A 20421-nucleotide genomic window follows, 5' to 3' on the forward strand; every position below is an offset into this window, starting at 1 on the left:
AAAACTAAGTAGCTCGTCCGTGGCTTATTAATCACTATTGCAAGATGCAGGAGAGTGACAAAGTGAATGAGAAACGTGTGCGGCTGGAACGGGTTCACATGGCCTTCAGGGAGCGGCTGGCTGCCTTTTCTAATTACCTGGGGAATATTAGCATTGCTAATCTCCACCATGATGTAGCAGACCAGCTGAAGGACAAAGAGACCCGAATCCAAACGGCGTAAATAGAATTCGTCTTCCATGGCGTCATCGATAATCTCTCCGCGCCGCACCATGTCCTGAGCAGGGGAAAAGAAAACACACACATTATTATACACTCACCTAAAGGATAATTAGGAACACCATACTAATACTGTGTTTGACCCCCTTTCGCCTTCAGAACTGCCTTAATTCTACGTGGCATTGATTCAACAAGGTGCTGAAAGCATTCTTTAGAAATGTTGGCCCATATTGATAGGATAGCATCTTGCAGTTGCCCTATTGGGTTGAGATCTGGTGACTGTGGGGGCCAGTTTAGTACAGTGAACTCATTGTCATGTTCAAGAAACCAATTTGAAATGATTCGACCTTTGTGACATGGTGAATTATCCTGCTGGAAGTAGCCATCAGAGGATGGGTACATGGTGGTCATAAAGGGATGGACATGGTCAGAAACAATGCTCAGGTAGGCCGTGGCATTTAAACGATGCCCAATTGGGGCCTAAAGTGTGCCAAGAAAACATCCCCCACACCATTACACCACCACCACCAGCCTGCACAGTGGTAACAAGGCATGATGGATCCATGTTCTCATTCTGTTTACGCCAAATTCTGACTCTACCATCTGAATGTCTCAACACAAATCGAGACTCATCAGACCAGGCAACATTTTTCCAGTCTTGTGCAAATTGTAGCCTCTTTTTCCTATTTGTAGTGGAGATGAGTGGTACCCGGTGGGGTCTTCTGCTGTTGTAGCCCATCCGCCTCAAGGTTGTACGTGTTGTGGCTTCACAAATGCTTTGCTGCATACCTCGGTTGTAACGAGTGGTTATTTCAGTCAAAGTTGCTCTTCTATCAGCTTGAATCAGTCGGCCCATTCTCCTCTGACCTCTAGCATCAACAAGGCATTTTCGCCCACAGGACTGCCGCATACTGGATGTTTTTCCCTTTTCACACCAGTCTTTGTAAACCCTAGAAATGGTTGTGCGTGAAAATCGCAGTAACTGAGCAGATTGTGAAATACTCAGACCGGCCCGTCTGGCACCAACAACCATGCCATGCTCAAAATTGCTTAAATCACCTTTCTTTCCCATTCAGACATTCAGTTTGGAGTTCAGGAGATTGTCTTGACCAGGACCACACCCCTAAATGCATTGAAGCAACTGCCATGTGATTGGTTGGTTAGATAATTGCATTAATGAGAAATTGAACAGGTGTTCCTAATAATCCTTTAGGTGAGTGTGTGTGTATATATATATATATATATATATATATATATATATATATATATATATATATATATATATATATATATATATATATATATATATATATACATATATACACACACACACACACATAGAGTGCAAAAGTTTTAGGCAGGTGTGAAAAAATGCTGTAAAGTAAGAATGCTTTCAAAAATAAACATCAATAGATTATTTATCAATTAACAAAATGCAAAGTGAGTAAACGGAAGAAAAATCTAAAAATCTATATTTGGTGTGACCACCCTTTGCATCAATTCGTCTAGGTACACTGTCATGTCTATTTTTGAAAGTATTCTTACTTTACAGCATTTCATCACAGCTGCCTAAAACTTTTACACAGTACTGTATGTATGTATATACATATACATACACATACACACACACACACACACACACACACACACACAGCTGTATATTTGTATTGCTGTTAATTGTAATGATTTAACTAACTGTCAATTACAACAAACAATGCATTAATGAAGTATAATGTTGCTGGCTTGTGTATACATATACACACACACACACACACACTATATATATACAGCTCTGGAAATAATTAAGAGACCACTGCAATTTTTTCTTAAATCAGCATCTCTACATGTATGGCAGCCATTCCATTCCAGTGTCTGTTGAATTTCAACACAGGCACACCTCATTCTACTGAACGAGGTACTGATTAGGTGATCACCTGAACCAAATGTTATTTAACGAGGAAAAGTATAAAAACCACTGCTGTGGTCATCACTATCCTCTTGCAATAGGACCTGCTGGATGGCAAAAACAGTCCTAGTAGTAGCTCAAAAGTAATTGGAATCATAAAATAACTACTGACCATGCCAAAAAAGTTGAAAAGGAAAGTTTTGAGTGAAGAAAAGAAGGGTTCAATTCTGGATTTACTGGCAGAGGGATACAGTGAGCATCGGGTTCCTTCAACACTTAAAATTTCAATGACAGCAGTTCATAAGAACAATGTCAAGCGAAAATGACTCTGCACTGACTGGGATGACCGCCAACTCATTCGAAATGTCACTCAACAACCGTAGTATGACATCAAGTGACCTACAAAAAGAATGGCAAATGGCAGCTGGGGTGAAGTGCACGGCGAGGACAGTTCAAAACAGGCTCCTAGGGGCAGGGCTGAAGTCATGCAAAGCTAGAAAAAAGCCTTTCATCAATGAGAAGCAAAGAAGAGCCAGGCTGATTGGACCATAGAGGTCAAACGGAGGCCTGGAGAGGCCTACAAGCCACAGTGTCTTTGGTGGAGGATCGGTGATGATCTGGGGGTGCTTCAGCAAGGCTGGAATTGGGCAGATTTGTCTTTGTGAAGGACGCATGAATCAAGCCATGTACAAGGTTGTCCTGGAAGAAAACTTGCTTCCTTCTGCTCTGACAATGTTTCCCAACTCTGAGGACTGTTTTTTCCAGCAGGACAATGCTCCGTGCCACACAGCCAGGCCAATCCAGGTGTGTATGGAGGACCACCAGATCAAGACCCTGTCATGGCCAGCCCAATCTCCTTGCAACTTACAGGACTTAAAGGATCTGCTGCTAACGTCTTGGTGCCAGATACCACAGCACACCTTCAGAGGTCTAGTGGAGTCCATGCCTTGATGGGTCAGGGCTGTTTTGGCGGCAAAATATATATAAAAACAACAAGTGGATAATTCTCATTCTACTTTTTATCTACTAATCTATCTTACTGACCATCCACTGGGAATCCAATTTTTCTATTGATCTATCTACGAACCAATTTGTTTTAAGATTAAGTTGTGCACAGAGCTTGCCATCTGTGCATGCATGCATGTGTTGAGTGCCTCTGTGTATGCAATCATCTATTTCTGCGACTGCGGCTTTCCGGATAATGCATGGTTTGAGACGTCTTAAGTCATCTTTACTATAACACAATCTTTTTGTTTCAGTTCCAGGCCTAACACTGAAATTGCTATGACTTAGCAGCTTGTATACGTTTTTATGCTATGTATTAGTGGCCAGGTTTCCATTGCAGCAGGTTTGACACACACATACACACACACAATTAATGCAAGATTCGAGCACTGGTGCCGATGTCCAGTTGAAGGTTACAGTACGGAAACGTCTAACCAGTATGCATCAAGTTTTTCCTTGTCGCCAGGGTTTGTACTGCAGAAGCTGTCCCTGAATGTACGTGACAGTTGGCATTTTTGTGTGAAATAATTGCTCCTATTGAAATGGGTTCTCCCTTCAGGTCAGAGCTTTCTAGGTGGAAATTGGCAAGTGCATCCGAAGAATAGATTTCTGCAAAAGTGACAAGCCCAGCACAAGCAATAAAACAGCACCAGAAGACAACAAACAAAAACTTGGTGGTGGAGGGGGTAGGGAGATAGGAAGCAACCATGTTAGATTATCGTAACGACCACTATTAAGAACAGCAATAATATTTATATAGGCCTAAACACTATTTTTTTTCTGAACTGTTGTCTACATCTCATATGGCATGCTTTACACACAAGTTTATCCTGCCAATGCAAGATAGTTTCAGAAATCATACCACAGTTGTCCACGGATAAAAACATTGTGATTGAGGATAGAAACATACAACACAGACATTTCCTCATAACGCATTTAGCCTTCGGAGTGTTTCTGGGGCACAGACAAAAGGTCCGATCTATACAGAATCAACAGGGAGTCAATAAGATAGAGGGGGGAGGAGTGAAACAAAACAAAAAGCCTCATCACATATAGCTTGATAAACAATACAGTAGAGTACCTTGGATGCCTTCGGATACGAGGGACTAATTCTACTGCTAAAACCTTCTTATTGGGTACAAATCTGCAGTACTTTGTTTCTGTGATTTAACTAATTGTCGAATTCTTTCCCACTATACTTCGGTGTAAAGGGATTGCATCTTAAAACGTGATTATTTTGAGAAGGGAATCTAGATCCAGTTCCACAGTCCATTTAAGCTGCAGCCAATGCCTCAAATTATTTTATCTTGCAGTGCAATAGAGATGTCTTTTGTGTGTTTGTTTTTGAAGAGTGCTAGAAGACGTCCTCTAGAGAAAACTGGCGCAGGAGGAGGAAAAACAACAACAACAAAGACAAAAAAACATAATGAGCCACTAAGTCAGAGGATCTACATAATAAAAACAAGATTTAGACTTGCATAGTCCTTTATCATTGAAAACCATAACCCTTCTCCACAGAGTATTACACAACTTGCATTCTGTAGAGACAAGAAGGATGAATAGCTCTTTAAGGGAACTTCACAGATGTAAAAACTCACATTTTCTTTCTTAGAAGAAGCTTCTTTAATTAGCAGTGGTATATCTGACCAACTCAAAGAGATTCTTTTTTTTGTAAACATTTTTAATGGGGACGCCTTTATGATAGGACTATACCACAGAGCCAAGACCATGTAACTAAATATCTCAGATTTCTTCATTAAATAAATAAATAAAAAAGCTTGTAAACATTTTCCAGTAACTTTTTATGGTGGCAGCATTTAATGCATTGCAGGTCAATTAAGGCGCACTCTGGCAATATCCAATAATGGAGAATGATACCAGGGAGCAATTGCGAGTCTTTTTGCATTGGCAGACTTCTGACAGATTCAGTAATGTGTACAAAATTGCTAGAGGAAATGGAAAACAGAAGGCTTTCCTCCGAGCATGATGTGGGCAAGCAAAATTCCTCTGACTTATTTTATCAGCACTTTCCTTGTGCTTAGCACTTTGTATTTACAAGGCTTGTCACATCTGCTTATTTGTGAGGCCTCTGCATTTCCACGAGGAGAAAAAACACAGAATAAACCCAAACAACGGAAATGTCTTCAGGTAGCGTAAAACCTGCAGAGATCGGCAGAGGCAGGCATCTGTGGTTATGATTGGACCCATTCGTAGAGTTAAGGAAGCAGAACTGTAGGCAGAAACCTTGAGTCACAATACTGGGCCCGAGGAACCATTCAAACAATGAGTTTATACGCTCTGTATGGCAACTGACAGCTGGCGATTTAATAAACACTAATAGCATAGTCGAGATTTGTCTTCCCCCTCAAACAAGTTTGGTAGGCTGTACTGTATGATTTTTAGTGTGTATTTTAAGAATTACTTGTTCAAAGCCTCCCCAGTGGTGTGGCGGTCACAGGCTCAAACCCAGGGTGCATGCTTTGACTTTACAAGCATGAGTGAGACTGTTTCAAATCCCGAGGGAAGGGTGAAAGCCAGCTAGGGATAACTTGTTTCTCCCTAGTTGAGACACCACTGTGGCCTCTCAAAGGCCTGTGTTAAGCCAATTCTATCTGCATCAAATCCTCTGACTGATGCAACAGAGGGGCGGTTGGATTCTGGTTTTGAAAAATAGCGGAGTTGATGGAGCATGGGTTAGCAGATACGCATGCCCCCTGGAGAGGAACAGGAATCGAAGTGGTGAGTCGGGCTTTTTAATTGGCAACTCCAAATTGGGGTAGAAAACGGTGGAGAACAGTATTTTATCTATACAAGTAACTTGTTTCAAATACACAGAAATACACAGCAAACAAAGTGAAAATCATCCCACAACATTAGCAATAAATAACCCTTTTCAAGGATTTTCAAAGTAATACCAAGTGCTTTTTTCTTCCCATTTTTCATCCCAAATAGACAATATGGCTGATGAGACTAACACAGTTATGTGGTAATAAATACCATATTATAAGCCTTACAGTTTTAGGAACCACAAAGCTCAGCTCGAGTCTTTCACAACAAACAAAGGGACTGTTACAATTAATGTCCCAGCAATGTCTGAGCTGGTTTAATGGTGGCTGGATATAGACATTCTCCAAAGCAAAACAAAATGTACGATTTAGGGTTTTGAAGATGAACAAAGAAGCTCATCTTAAATTCTATCTAGAAGCCACTTAAATTGAACACAAACCATTCCCATAACAACACTTCATGAGATAAGAACCTAAACGAGTTTGAGAGAAATACTTTCTTCAGTCCTGCTTGATATTTTTTAAAGGTTCTGCACATAGCAAGTTCTCATCCCAGGAAGTAATTTACACCCCTTTTTACTGCTGTGCCATAAAAACCCTGAGTTATGGACATTTCTCTCAATGTTTGCATTCAAAATGTGCCAATACCCATAAAAGTGCCAGTCCTATGACAACACTATTAGAAGTACAGATGTTCAAACTGCTGGCAGTAGTTATTCAGAGCCCGAGGCCCTACAGAAATCCTTATTAACCTGACAGTGCTGCGGCAGTAATTACTTGCCATTGGTGCTAATCAATTTCACGCAATCTCAGCACTCTATGCTTACAGATACTATCTTTGTTCTGAAACAGCCTCTGTGATAGCCTCTAAGCCATTACAATTTATACCATTTGGGAGGCAAAAGGAGGTGGCTGGAGACTCGATGGTCTACACCTTACGAGGGCAGAGCTCAAAGATGTCCATCCATTAAACCCTTTATAGGTTGGTCAGTCACTCAGCCACTTATAAGTTTGAATAGATTCAATCATACTAGATAGAGAGGGAACCATGAATATATCAAAAGTTTGAAAATGGGAAGGTCAAAATTCTATCTTTTGTTAAACTGTATCAGAAAGACAAAAACTCACCAGAAGGGTCAGAAGATACTTATTTACAAATCTATACATGTAAGTATGCAGTGCTAGAACACGATGCTCTCTTCACTTATTGTATTTCTTATTGGCACTGTCCTGCTTAAACTGTTAGAACACAGATTAATTATTTTCTCTGTAATAAATAATGCATGCATATTTTCACCTGCTGCTGAAGCACGAGGGGAAAAAAGTAAATGAAACTCTCTTTCTCTCAAGGTACAAACATTTAACTGTGAAAATCAGACTCTCAGCATACGTAAGGAAATAACTGAAACTTGTTTATTCAACAAGAATTAGCTTCTAATCAAAACCAGTAAACGAAATAAACCTAGACTGAAAAATAAATTACCCCCAGTAAATCGAATCGAAACACTGCTACCAAGTTCCATAGTTGAGACGTTCCATTTTTTTATCATTAAAAACAGATAATGTCAGTTCCAATATGTAAGTGAATTTTAAACAAACAGAAAAAGATTGCCAAGGATGTAATGGAACTTGGGGATGCAATATGTCAAAGCCACTAGGTCCTATTGGGGATTAAGGACAGCCCTGAAGGTACCTGGTCAAGAATGTGGTGTGCAGCTGTGACACACATTATAATTCTCTGGAGTTCTCATCCCCTCTAAATCAGAGCAGGGCTAAGCCAATTGTGTGATGCCAAGCACTACAGACTGCCAGGCCACAGGATTCATTCTGCACGGAAGTATACAATCACCTAAATGATTATTAGGAACACCATACTAATACTGTGTTTGACCCCCTTTCGCCTTCAGAACTGCCTTAATTCTACGTGGCATTGATGAATGCTGAAAGCATTCTTTAGAAATGTTGGCCCATATTGATAGGATAGCATCTTGCAGTTGATGGAGATTTGTGGGATGCACATCCAGGGCACGAAGCTCCCGTTCCACCACATCCCAAAGATGCTCTATTGGGTTGAGATCTGGTGACTGTGGGGGCCAGTTTAGTACAGTGAACTCATTGTCATGTTCAAGAAACCAATTTGAAATGATTCGACCTTTGTGACATGGTGCATTATCCTGCTGGAAGTAGCCATCAGAGGATGGGTACATGGTGGTCATAAAGGGATGGACATGGTCAGAAACAATGCTCAGGTAGGCCGTGGCACTTAAACGATGCCCAATTGGCACTAAGGGGCCTAAAGTGTGCCAAGAAAACATCCCCCACACCATTACACCACCACCACCAGCCTGCACAGTGGTAACAAGGCATGATGGATCCATGTTCTCATTCTGTTTATGCCAAATTCTGACTCTACCATCTGAATGTCTCAACAGAAATCGAGACTCATCAGACCAGGCAACATTTTTCCAGTCTTCAACTGTCCAATTTTGGTGAGCTTGTGCAAATTGTAGCCTCTTTTTCCTATTTGTAGTGGAGATGAGTGGTACCCGGTGGGGTCTTCTGCTGTTGTAGCCCATCCGCCTCAAGGTTGTACGTGTTGTGGCTTCACAAATGCTTTGCTGCATACCTCGGTTGTAACGAGTGGTTATTTCAGTCAAAGTTGCTCTTCTATCAGCTTGAATCAGTCGGCCCATTCTCCTCTGACCTCTAGCATCAACAAGGCATTTTCGCCCACAGGACTGCTGCATACTGGATGTTTTTCCCTTTTCACACCATTCTTTGTAAAACCTAGAAATGGTTGTGCGTGAAAATCCCAGTAACTGAGCAGATTGTGAAATACTCAGACAGGCCCGTCTGGCACCAACAACCATGCCACGCTCAAAATTGCTTAAATCACCTTTCTTTCCCATTCAGACATTCAGTTTGGAGTTCAGGAGATTGTCTTGACCAGGACCACACCCCTAAATGCATTGAAGCAACTGCCATGTGATTGGTTGGTTAGATAATTGCATTAATGAGAAATTGAACAGGTGTTCCTAATAATCCTTTAGGTGAGTGTATATACCAGAAATGTATTTTAGTAACCACAAATACCTGCTGAATCTGTTCCAGCACTTTAGAATTTTTTTTTACCAGCTTTTTTTGTGTGTTGAAAGGTTAAGAGTTCATTTACCTAATCCTTTTCCTTATGCAGCGAGTTTGCTTTCTAATTAAATATAAATCCGTGCTGAACCTCACCTTTAAGTGATCTACACTCATTTGGGATTGAGGTTCTATTACTTTTCACTGAGTCGATTCAAGTTTAAATTCCTTTTGAAATCATTAAGCCGACCACGTTCTCAACCCTAATAAGACTAACCCGAATCACAAAGTGCTGAGACATTAAACCTGCAAAGTCCGATATGTACCAAAGTACTAAAAAGTTTAACTGTAGCCCAGTGATAATTGCTTCGCTCGGTTCCCTACGTCTGACGAGGAAAGTAGTGCCTTGGTGTTCAGTAAGTAGAACATCTGGGACTAAATCTATTATTAAAAGGGTTACAGGAGTGAGCGGTACAAATCAGATACTTATGCTCTCACCCCACGTGATTTCTCGTAATAACTGCAGTCTCAGCTCCCAATGAGCCTACTGACCCTCACAAATATAACCTGGTGGGATTCCTTCAAATATGAATCTCATATCGGATATTGATCTTCTAAGCTACATTGCTCAACCAACTCCATTACCTTTTTCTCATCCCCCCAACTCCCCCATACAGACCCTTATCTCTATCCTCCCATCTGTCTGACTATGCACTATCTGTTCACCTATATTCTAGGGCTTAAGACATTCTCAGCTGCTACAGGACCACTATAAGCTCTTTAAATCCTTGTTTGCCTGGAAGCAATTTAATTACGTGATTATTCTTTTTTGGCAGCAGGCAGGATTTTCAATTCTTTTTGAAGAGTCTTCTGAAACAACTCGGCTACTGTCTAATAACAATTGTGAAGGTCAACAGACCACTACATAAAGAATCTTAAAACAGCTCTGTGGCTCTGAAGCCGTTCAGAAAGAAAGAGAGGCTTCCAGTGAAAGCATAGCCCGAGGTTCCCATCTAATTACTCCCAACAGCTTCGCACATTCCCGATTACCACACCGAAGCAAATTTGACTGAGATTTTACTAACTTTAAACCCCTTTCCCCATTGGCAGTTCCTCTTAAACTTGCTCTCCATCACTGCCACTCAATCAATCACTCTCTTCCCATCTCCTACTGCCTGCAATCCCTCTAATCTCATGTCAATCTGAAAACATACATTCAAATGAGCAACAATCGGTTAAATCAAATTATATTTTATACTATATTTCGGTCTAAGCATGCGCACAACTTTTTAGCGCAATCAAGTATTGAAAGAATTGGAAAATTAAATGTGACAGATCACAATGGACCATGATGCTTAGATCTATAAGGTGGGGTTTAGGAAACGGGCACAAAATCTGGTGCAAAAAGTGATTTATTATATACAGTGCTCATGATGAAAAGAAACAGACATATTAAAACCCTTACAAAATCCCAACTCCTCTTCCAGTATAATCTAAATGTCCCTATTTACGGGTCTCTATTTATATGTGCAGCAAATGAAAGACACTAACACATGACAAACAGCAACCAGTTTAAATCCATAATCCAAAAGCCAAGTCCAAGTCTGGTTTCCAAAAAACATGACTTGATATCACGAACTGGCAAAAAGAATCAGGAGGTTTCTAAACAAAACTCAGTTCAGAAAAGAACCAAAAACAAGAAAAGAAAACTCCCATAGCAGGACAACTACCTAGACTCAGGTTTGCAGTTGGCTATACAGTGAGGGAAAAAAGTATTTGATCCCCTGCTGATTTTGTACATTTGCCCACTGACAAATAAATGATCAGTCTATAATTTTAATGGTAGGTGTATATTAACAGTGAGAGACAGAATAACAAAAAAAAAAATCCAGAAAAACGCATGTTGCATGTTAATGAGGGAAATAAGTATTTGACCCCTTCGACTTAGTACTTGGTGGCAACACCCTTGTTGGCAATCACAGAGGTCAGAAGTTTCTTGTAGTTGGCCACCAGGTTTGCACACATCTCAGGAGGGATTTTGTCCCACTCCTCTTTGCAGATCCTCTCCAAGTCATTAAGGTTTCGAGGCTGACGTTTGGCAACTCGAACCTTCAGCTCCCTCCACAGATTTTCTATGGGATTAAGGTCTGGAGACTGGCTAGGCCACTCCAGGACCTTAATGTGCTTCTTCTTGAGCCACTCCTTTGTTGCCTTGGCTGTGTGTTTTGGGTCATTGTCATGCTGGAATACCCATCCACGACCCATTTTCAATGCCCTGGTTGAGGGAAGGAGGTTCTCATCCTCACCGTTCTCATGATCATTGAAACTCCACGAGGCAAGAACTTGCATGGAGCCCAAGACCGAGGGAGACAGTTATTCTGCGTTTCTTCCATTTGCGAATAATCGCACCAACTGTTGTCACCTTCTCACCAAGCTGCTTGGCGATGGTCTTGTAGCCCATTCCAGCCTTGTGTAGGTCTACAATCTTGTCCCTGACATCCTTGGACAGCTCTTTGGTCTTGGCCATGGTGGAGAGTTTGGAATCTGATTGATTGATTGCTTCTGTGGACAGGTGTCTTTTATATAGGTAACGAGCTGAGATTAGGAGCACTCCCTTTAAGAGAGTGCTCCTAATCTCAGCTCGTTACCTGTATAAAAGACACCTGGGAGCCAGAAATCTTGCTGATTGATAGGGGATCAAATACTTATTTCACTCATTAACATGCAAATCAATTTATAACTTTTTTTTTTAATGCGTTTTTTCTGGATTTTTTTGTTATTCTGTCTCTCACTGTTAAAATACACCTACCATTAAAATTATAGACTGATCATTTCTTTGCCAATGGGCAAACATATAAAATCTGCAGGGGATCAAATACTTTTTTCCCCTCACTGTACATTCAACATACAGTGGCAAGAAAAAGTATGTGAACCCTTTGGAATTACCTGGATTTCTGCATAAATTGGTCATAAAATTTGATCATCTAAGTCACAACAATACACAAACAGTCTGCTTAAACTAACAACACACAAACAATTATACGTTTTCATGTCTTTGTTTAACACACTGTACATTCACAGTGCAGGGTGGAAAAAGTATGTGAACCCTTGGATTTAATAACTGGTTGACCTTCCTTTGGCAGCAATAACCTCAACCAAACATTTCCTGTAGTTGCAGATCAGACCTGCACAATGGTCAGAAGGAATTTTGGACCATTCCTCTTTACAAAACTGTATCAGTTCAGCAATATTCTTGGGATGACTGGTGTGAATCGCTCTCTTGAGGACATGCCACAATATCTCAATTGGGTTGAGGTCAGGACTCCAGAAGGCGTATTTTCTTCTGTTGAAGCCATTCGGTTGTTAATTTACTTCTGTGCTTTGGGTTGTTGTCCTGTTGCATCACGCAACTTCTGTTGAGCTTCAATTGGAGGACAGATAAACTTGAGACATTTATTTTTCCCTTGATGATAGCAAGCTGTATAGGCCCTGAGGCCGAAAAGCAGCCCCAAACCATGATGCCCTCTCCACTATACTTTACAGTTGGGGTTATGTTGTTTTGATGTTGGTGTGCTGTGCCTTTTTTTTTCCCCCCACACACAGTGTTGTGTGTTCCTTTCATATAACTCAACCTTGGTTTCATCTATCCATAGAATATTTTGCCAGTAGTGCTGTGGAACATCCAGGTGCTCTTTTGCAAGCTTCAGACATTCTTTTTGGACAGCAGTGGCTTCCTCCTTGGTGTCCTCCCATGAACTCCATTCTTGTTTAGTGTTTTAAGTATCGTAGACTCGTCAACAGAGATGTTGGCATGTTCCAGAGATTTCTGTAAGTCTTTAGCTGACACTCTAGGATTCTTCTTTACCTCACTGAGCATTCTGCACTGTGCTCTTACAGTCATCTTAGCAGGATGGCCACTCCTAGTGAGAGTAGCAACAGTGCTGAACTTTCTCCATTTATAGACAATTTGTCTTACTGTGGACTGATCAAGGCTTTTAGAGATACATTTGCAACCCTTTCCAGCTTTATGCAAGTCAACAATTCTTAATCTTAAGGTCTTCAGAGATCTCTTATGTTCGAGGCATGGTTCTTGTGAATAGCAAACTCAAAATTTGTGAGTGTTTTTTATAGGGCAAGGCAGCTCTAACCAACACCTCCAATCTTGTCTCATTGATTGGACTCCAGGTTAGCGGACTCTCGACTCCAATTAGCTTTTGGAGAAGTCATTAGCCTAGGGGTTTAAATACTTATTCCACCCTGCACTGTGAATGTTTAAATTATGTATTCAATATAGACAAGAAAAATACAATGATTTGTGTGTTATTAGTTTAAGCAGACTGTTTATGGTCTATGGTTGTGACTTGTGATTTGGAAAGAGGAAAGTGAATGCAAAAATGACACAAACTGGAAACTGCACAAAGAAGCTTGAGAAGATGTATGCTTAGAATAACGAGGAGACAGGAAAACAAATAATTGGATCTGAAAACAAACAAGAAATATGTGCACATTTGAAAGAGTGAAAATGTTAAAATGGCAATGGGTCAAACGCATTGCAAGAGATGGAAAAAATCTAGAGGATGACCACAACAAAAATGGGAAGATGAAAGAAGCTTTGCTGGCATGACCTGGAAAAGAGCCGCTTCTAATTTCCCATTAGACTAATGATATCCCAGCCTCATTCACACATTAACGAGCTGTTCCATGAGGACTGGAGGTTGAGGGAAGGTCGGTTCTTGATTAAACGCCTTGGCTTACAAACTCTGTATGCACCCATGCTGTGCCAGGCACTATCATTAAAGGGTCATGCATTTTATTCTCAGATCACCTTCATAGAGTCTATGGTTTTTGGTGGAACTTGGATTAATCAGGCTAGTATGTTCCCTCATAATCCTTGTGGATATCTCAAAAGATAAGCGGTTTCCCTAAAGCATTACTGCATCAATACTGAAGAAAAACTGTGCTTCCTCCACCGAGCTTTTCTTTGCCATGGGTTGTTAATGTCACTTTATAGACACAAACAAATTGTATTTAAATGACTTCAAACACTCTAATTAAAGGAAAATGTGAAACAATAGTAAAACGTAAATTAATGATTAAATTAATCTCTATGAAATCCCTAAGGAAAACCGTGTCCTTTTTGTGGAATCCCCCCCCCCCCCTCCCATTCAAAGAAATAAGCAGCTTTTTACAATTCCTAACCAAAGAATTTAGTGTGTTGCCTTGGATCACTTAATTGCTCTGTCAAACCAATTCCATTTAAGATACAGGATAACTGTGTTCACTGTGTTCAGCAATTTCAAATGTACCATTGATGCTCCATACAAACACACACACTGCTGAGGAGAATATCAATTTGCTGAAAACCCCCACCTTTACTATAACTTTTCTAAAAAGTAAAACAAAAACAACCACCACCAAGAATTCAAAAATTGATTTGTTCTTATTCTTCAATCTGCTGGCAGCAGGACCTCAACAGCAAGGTGCTGGGCTACAGGCACCCATGAAGATAAATGAATCACACTGACTTCAATAAATGTACAATACAGAGCAAGATAATGAAACACTCAAGACAGAACTCATAGTAGGAACACATCACTAGGGATTAATAGGTTTTGGAAAACCAAATAAAAAACAAAAACGCAAATCAGAAGATTTCTCTCCCTATTAAGGATTTTCATTTTTGTATGCTCCTAAAATCAGTAGATATCCAATGCAAAAGATAACATCCAGTGCATTACTTGCTGGTTCTCATAATACAAGTCTAAATAACCTTAACTGACCTTGTGAAAAAGCTTCTTAAACAAATATATTAACAGTATTGCATAAACTAAACTTAATCTGGTTCAAATCATATTTTAGCTAAAAAGTAATGGTAGTTATTTTATTCTGCAGTTTACAAGTAGGAGTTTGTTTGCACTCAACACTAGACATTAAAAAAGCCTGTAAAATATATAATCTGGCCAATAGGAACCAAATTATGTTGGAACAGTCTTTAGAGAACTGCTTTTTCCATACTTTAATCATTTGCTGAATGGAATATTACAACATATTTTTCGGTTGACTGCAATCAGCTGTTTCAGCTACAGCTTGTGATAAACCAGGTAACCCTTTTTAAATACTTTTAAAATTCCTTTTCAATAATAGTCCACTCGTGCTGCTTTGATTTGCTCTCCCTGGGAAGCATGTTCAAATCCTATACTGCATTGGATTGCGGCCTGCACAGTACCAACTGAAGAGCTAAATACTGGATTGAGTTAACCTCAATTTGCATTCACACGTGGTTAACTGACAGTTATGGGCTTGGAATGCATTCACCTTCTATAACCATGTCAAAGGAACATCTGTAAAGCCCTTAGTTTTACAGCACTCATTTCATTACCCATCTGTGAACTAATGAATGCGAGTTTTAAAGTGCCTTAGTTATCTTTGTGCTGCAATCTACCCTTTCCGGGATGGGGGATTTGGCTGCCAAGGTTAAGGTCTAGCCTCTTCTAAAGGGGGCAGGTCTCTTACGTGCTTCTCTCCTTCAATGTTCTTGTCAGCCAACTGCACCGCTTCCAGGTACTTAAAATGCAGCTCCATCAGTCTGTCAACCTGTAAGTGAGAGAAAGCCAGAAACAGACATCAGAGATACACCATTGAAGGGTAGGCTTACAAGGCTCCGTGCTGTTAGATCCGCGGGGGCTAACAAAGCCAGCTGCGGCCCCGTGGTTTTTGCAAGAAGAGGCTAAGGATGATGGGGACTCTATTGCGCCTGACAATGCCTCAGTCAAAAAACTGATAACGCATCGTTTAAAGTGAGGGACCCTTTCCAACGGAGCGAGATAACCGTGTAAATATGACAACCGTCTGGCAGTGCCGTCAGACTTCTGGGAAATATTCCATCTCTCGCACCACATGGTGGGCCTTAGGGTGTCTAAACAGTTCTCTGTCTCAACAATGTTAGGCTGACACTTTTATGGCTAAGTTCTTGCAAGAGACAAGTGGTCTAATCTTTTTTTTTCTTGCATATTTATTCTTCGAAAAACTTGGAAAAAATTGAAGACTGATTCCTCTATCTAAATGCAATTGTACCGACTTCAACAGTTGTAAGGAAAAGGTAAGATTCTAGCGGACATGGCAGTTAACACATACAACTGTATAATTTCCCTTGTAAATTATATTACAAGATGCCATTTTAAATTACAACCCAACAGAAAATGGTGGCAAATCTTTCTGACCGTACCTCAAACCCTAAAGGAATTCCACCTCAGTATTGTAAATGAGAAACGCCCAGGGGATCAATAAGAAAGCCATTACTCCTCGCTGATCGCAGGGCAATCAATACCTGCAGCTATACGCACGCCTGTCTGCAGTATAAAGATTTCACCCGGCCAAATCTTCGAGATAATAAGCTTTTCTCAGGTACCAACAGCAGCCTCAAAAGAGCAGAGCCTCTCCCTGAATAAAGATCTGTATGGTTTTTAATTTCCTCGAATTGTCTTATGTTTACGTGCTTCAAAACAACGAAGGGAATGAAAAATGCTATCGCAATTAATTACAAAATCCTGCGCACAAGACAGCAGCTCCTAACTTGAGAAAAACTGGTTTAAGAAGCAACAGATTCACATGTAACAAATCGGTTGAAATCATACTACGAGTTGGACATACATGTTAATTGTTGTTAATATACCGATAGACTGCCAAAGAGTATTAAACAATTCCTGAACTGTGCATATTAATAGCTTAATATATATATATATATATATATTTTATAAAAATGGAAATGCTGACAAGTTATCATTTAACAATGATTAAATGCCTGGAATTGCAGTTTCTAAGAATTAACATCAATGCCTGGGTCTTCAAAACCTTGATCTGCACATCACTTTAAAGCTGCTGCATTTTTTAAAAAGAGAATGCGAAATGTATTTAATCAGTGCAAACAATTTCCTGTAGATTGTTTTTAAAGTCTTCAGAGGAAATTGCCATCATGCAGCAATTTAGGCATCGTTTCATTTTCATTTAAAGACCTAAAAAAAAAGTTTTAAAGTCAGTCAGTCAGTGGTACAACATTTGTTCACACTGAGTATCTTTAGTTGCTGGTTATTAATAACTGGATACAAAAAGAAATGGCTTTGCACTGCACTGTCAGCAAAGAGTCAAGAATATTTACCTTCTCGCAGTCATTCTCTGTGAATTTGCTGAGGAGACGAGTTCTCTGTTGGCCTTTAAGGTTTCTCAGCATCGAGGCAATAATGGAACACACATGCTCTGCAGAGAAAACAATAGCACTTAGAATTCAATACTACATCTTTCCAACTAAATGCAATTTTTGTCGTTTGTTTTACTGCGCTGATACAAAAGCAGAGTGGAGCACCAATCAGTCTTAAATTATGCCTGTGTTTAAAACTGCAACAACCATGTAATTAGGATACAAATGCAAACAATCTTGCAAATAACATGCACTAACATGCACTGTTATGTAAACTATTGAACATTTTGGCTATACATTAAATTGAAGTGCAATAGTCAAAATGTTCAATAATTTACATAAAACAGTGCATATACAAGACATACAATACAGAAGATTTACAAATAAAATGAGTAGTTGTGCGAGATGAAACAATCCAACTTATCCTAGAACACTCAGATGCCCACTGTCCACTCACACAGTGATACTCCCACGCTAAACGTCACTGCTCTGAAATACACTTCACTTTGCAGGGAGCTCTCATCCCCCTCTCCTTCCCCAATACAATTAGTGGACCATCAAATGGCACAGCAGCTTTTGACCTGCCCGTTTTCACAATCTCATCCTGAATCTGGGCAATTTAGGCAAAATGCCTCCCAATACAATTTTAGATTTTGTCTAATAAAGTATAAACAAAGAAGCTATTTGTTTTTAACAGACAAGCCTCATATTGAAACGCAATGGTATGAATATTAAAATGGAGGTTTTCAGTCCTGCTGCGAGAAAGAAAGTATTAAAAAACAGGGGTTATGAAGTGAGAAGATAACCTTTAAACCATTTTACACCAAATACAGATAGAACATTTGCTTGCCAACGTTTAACTGTTTCAAGAGGCCAAAGTCATTACTTCAAATTCTTACTTTATTAGGACTGGTGGCATATGACAAGAAAAAAAAAAAGTCAATTTTCAATGGCTGTTCTAGTCAGCACTTATATGCATCACGTTTGTCTTTGAATTAAATTATTCAAGGCTGTGTAAGGACCCTTTGTAGACAGGAACATAAAGCAGAACCAACTTGTTCCATAGCCAATAGTAATGGACAATATTGGCTGTAACAATTACATAGCAATAGTCTGCAATTGTTTACCTAATGCATTAATTTGCTTACTGTGTGACATTTAAGCGGACTTAATAAAACATGCCTGCACATTTTCAGAGAGTGGAACAGGACACATTGGTGGTGCATTTGAAAGTTATGAGAAAATGTCAATGTCAAGCCTTACACAAGATTCATAATCAAGGACAATACAAATTCAAATAAGTGACACTATAGACCTTTATAAGGGAGTTCTTTCAGCAAGAAAACCCTATGGACATTTAATTTCCAAGTTGAATTTAAAGAAAGTTGAAAATGAGACTTGGAAACGGTCATGAAATAACTCCATTACAGAGTGGAAATTCAGACCTGTATGACACTGCAATTTAGAAGCAATTTGTGATTAATAAGGTATTTACATATACATTTCTGTATTAAAAAAAAAAAAAGCATAAGAAAATATCTAATAAAAGTGCAAATCCATTACTATTGTCTTCGCCTTAACTTTATCTGCAATACGAAATTAGAAAGTGAGGCTGCGGTTCCCTGCAAAAAAGAATAATAAGGAAATTATTGTGCACACTGTCGAATACTGGACCAAAACAGAGCAGGTACAAAAAACAATCATCTCTGCAAAACAAGGTGCAGCTTCTGAATCAGGACAGCTACAGTTCACTTTATCTGAAGGGAGAGTTCTCATGCACAGCTTTGGATTTGAATAGCCCGATCTGGAAGAGCTTGTTATAAAAAGAAAAACAAATCTCTAAAGGATTCATGAAGGCTCACAGCATCTCTGAGATAGGACACATGTCACACTTATTAGGGCAAAGCCAATCACCTCCACCCACTGCATTCAAAGGATTTCCCAGATACTTGAATGCTTGCCACATAGGTCTAGAAATGAGGGAGTCCATGTATCTAAATTTAACCTGGTGACACCTTTAATGGAAAGCTGGGGCAATGGACACCTTCAGCCACACATTTTTCTTCATTAGTGCTAATGATAGACAGGGAGCTGTAAATACATCTCCTTACACACGCTTTTTCTGGATGGGCTGTGGCTGCCATTCCCTATTTCTGACTGAGCAAGTGCATAAAATTTTAATTTGTTAGAGAGAAGGTCAATGGCCAGGTTTAAACCACCACAGAACGCTTCATAGGGTTTCTTTTCTTCACATTTCATCATTTTAAAGGCCTTTTTTTAACAGCCTTTTACTTTCCTTATCTGCTGTAGATTTATAGCCTTGCTGGAATGTGTACCAATGTTACCCAGAAAAATGTAATTCTTTTATTGAATGCTTTTACAATTCACACCCTTGTATTTATTGAAAGTTCTGCATAAGAAGGCAATTCTTCAAAGCCCTCAGAGAAGCCATATAAGTGAGGCTTCCTACATTTTAATTAACATTTAGTATCATCAAACATCGTGCAGTGCTCTTTGGCATGAATATATAAAAATACACTGTGCGTATGCATTATTTCACATTCCCACTTGTACAATATCCTTCACTTCATGAATAACTATTTCAGATTAGTGAAAATAATCAGCCTAACTAAAATTAAATATTTATGATGGTGATTTACATAGTTATGAAAAAGCTACTTTTTATGTCATTTTTGCAAGGTTATTATTTTGCCCAGTGACAATGTAGATGGGTGTTAATGATAGGAAATGCAAGACATGACAGGAGGTCCAGGCTAGCTTTCATCGAATTCCTTGCAATGCTGATCTATACATTTCTCATCTCGCCCCTTCTCTGTGTGTTCAGTCCCATGTGGGGGGCACCGCTGCTGTACCCTGAGTAAAGCAGTGTGTGCCTGGATTGCTCCAGTTTAAAAAAAAAAAAAAAAAAAAAATGGATAAGGGTGTCTGCAAAGAAATATAATAATAATAATAATAATAATAATAATAATAATAATAATAATAATAATAATATTATTATTATTAATAATAGAGTCTCTATCAAAACACTAAAATATACAAATGCATAAACCTTTTCTTAAAATATTGAAAAAAGCTACATGAACTGGGAATAACTCAAGGCAATTCATATTATTCAAGCACATCCCCACCTAACTTCAGATATACTATCATGCCTATTATCTATTATATTATGTATTATCTCTGACACACACGCTTTAGATTTAATAGTGGA

At 39.4% G+C, this 20421-nt stretch overlaps 1 protein-coding gene across 1 annotated transcript in view; it reads right to left on the reverse strand.

Annotated features, from left to right (window-relative positions):
* The window catches only part of ctnnbl1 (catenin, beta like 1), a 68618-nt gene that overhangs the window by 6638 nt on the left and 41559 nt on the right, over positions 1-20421 (reverse strand). Inside the window, exons 12-14 of the mRNA XM_066702632.1 lie at positions 17151-17248; positions 15509-15589; positions 138-275 (exon numbers count right to left, since the gene is read on the reverse strand). Of these exons, the coding sequence (XP_066558729.1) occupies positions 138-275; positions 15509-15589; positions 17151-17248 (317 nt within the window). The remainder of the gene's footprint in view (positions 1-137; positions 276-15508; positions 15590-17150; positions 17249-20421) is intronic.

The sequence above is a fragment of the Amia ocellicauda genome, chromosome 4 (genome assembly GCF_036373705.1).
Source record: "Amia ocellicauda isolate fAmiCal2 chromosome 4, fAmiCal2.hap1, whole genome shotgun sequence".
Lineage (NCBI taxonomy): Eukaryota > Metazoa > Chordata > Actinopteri > Amiiformes > Amiidae > Amia > Amia ocellicauda.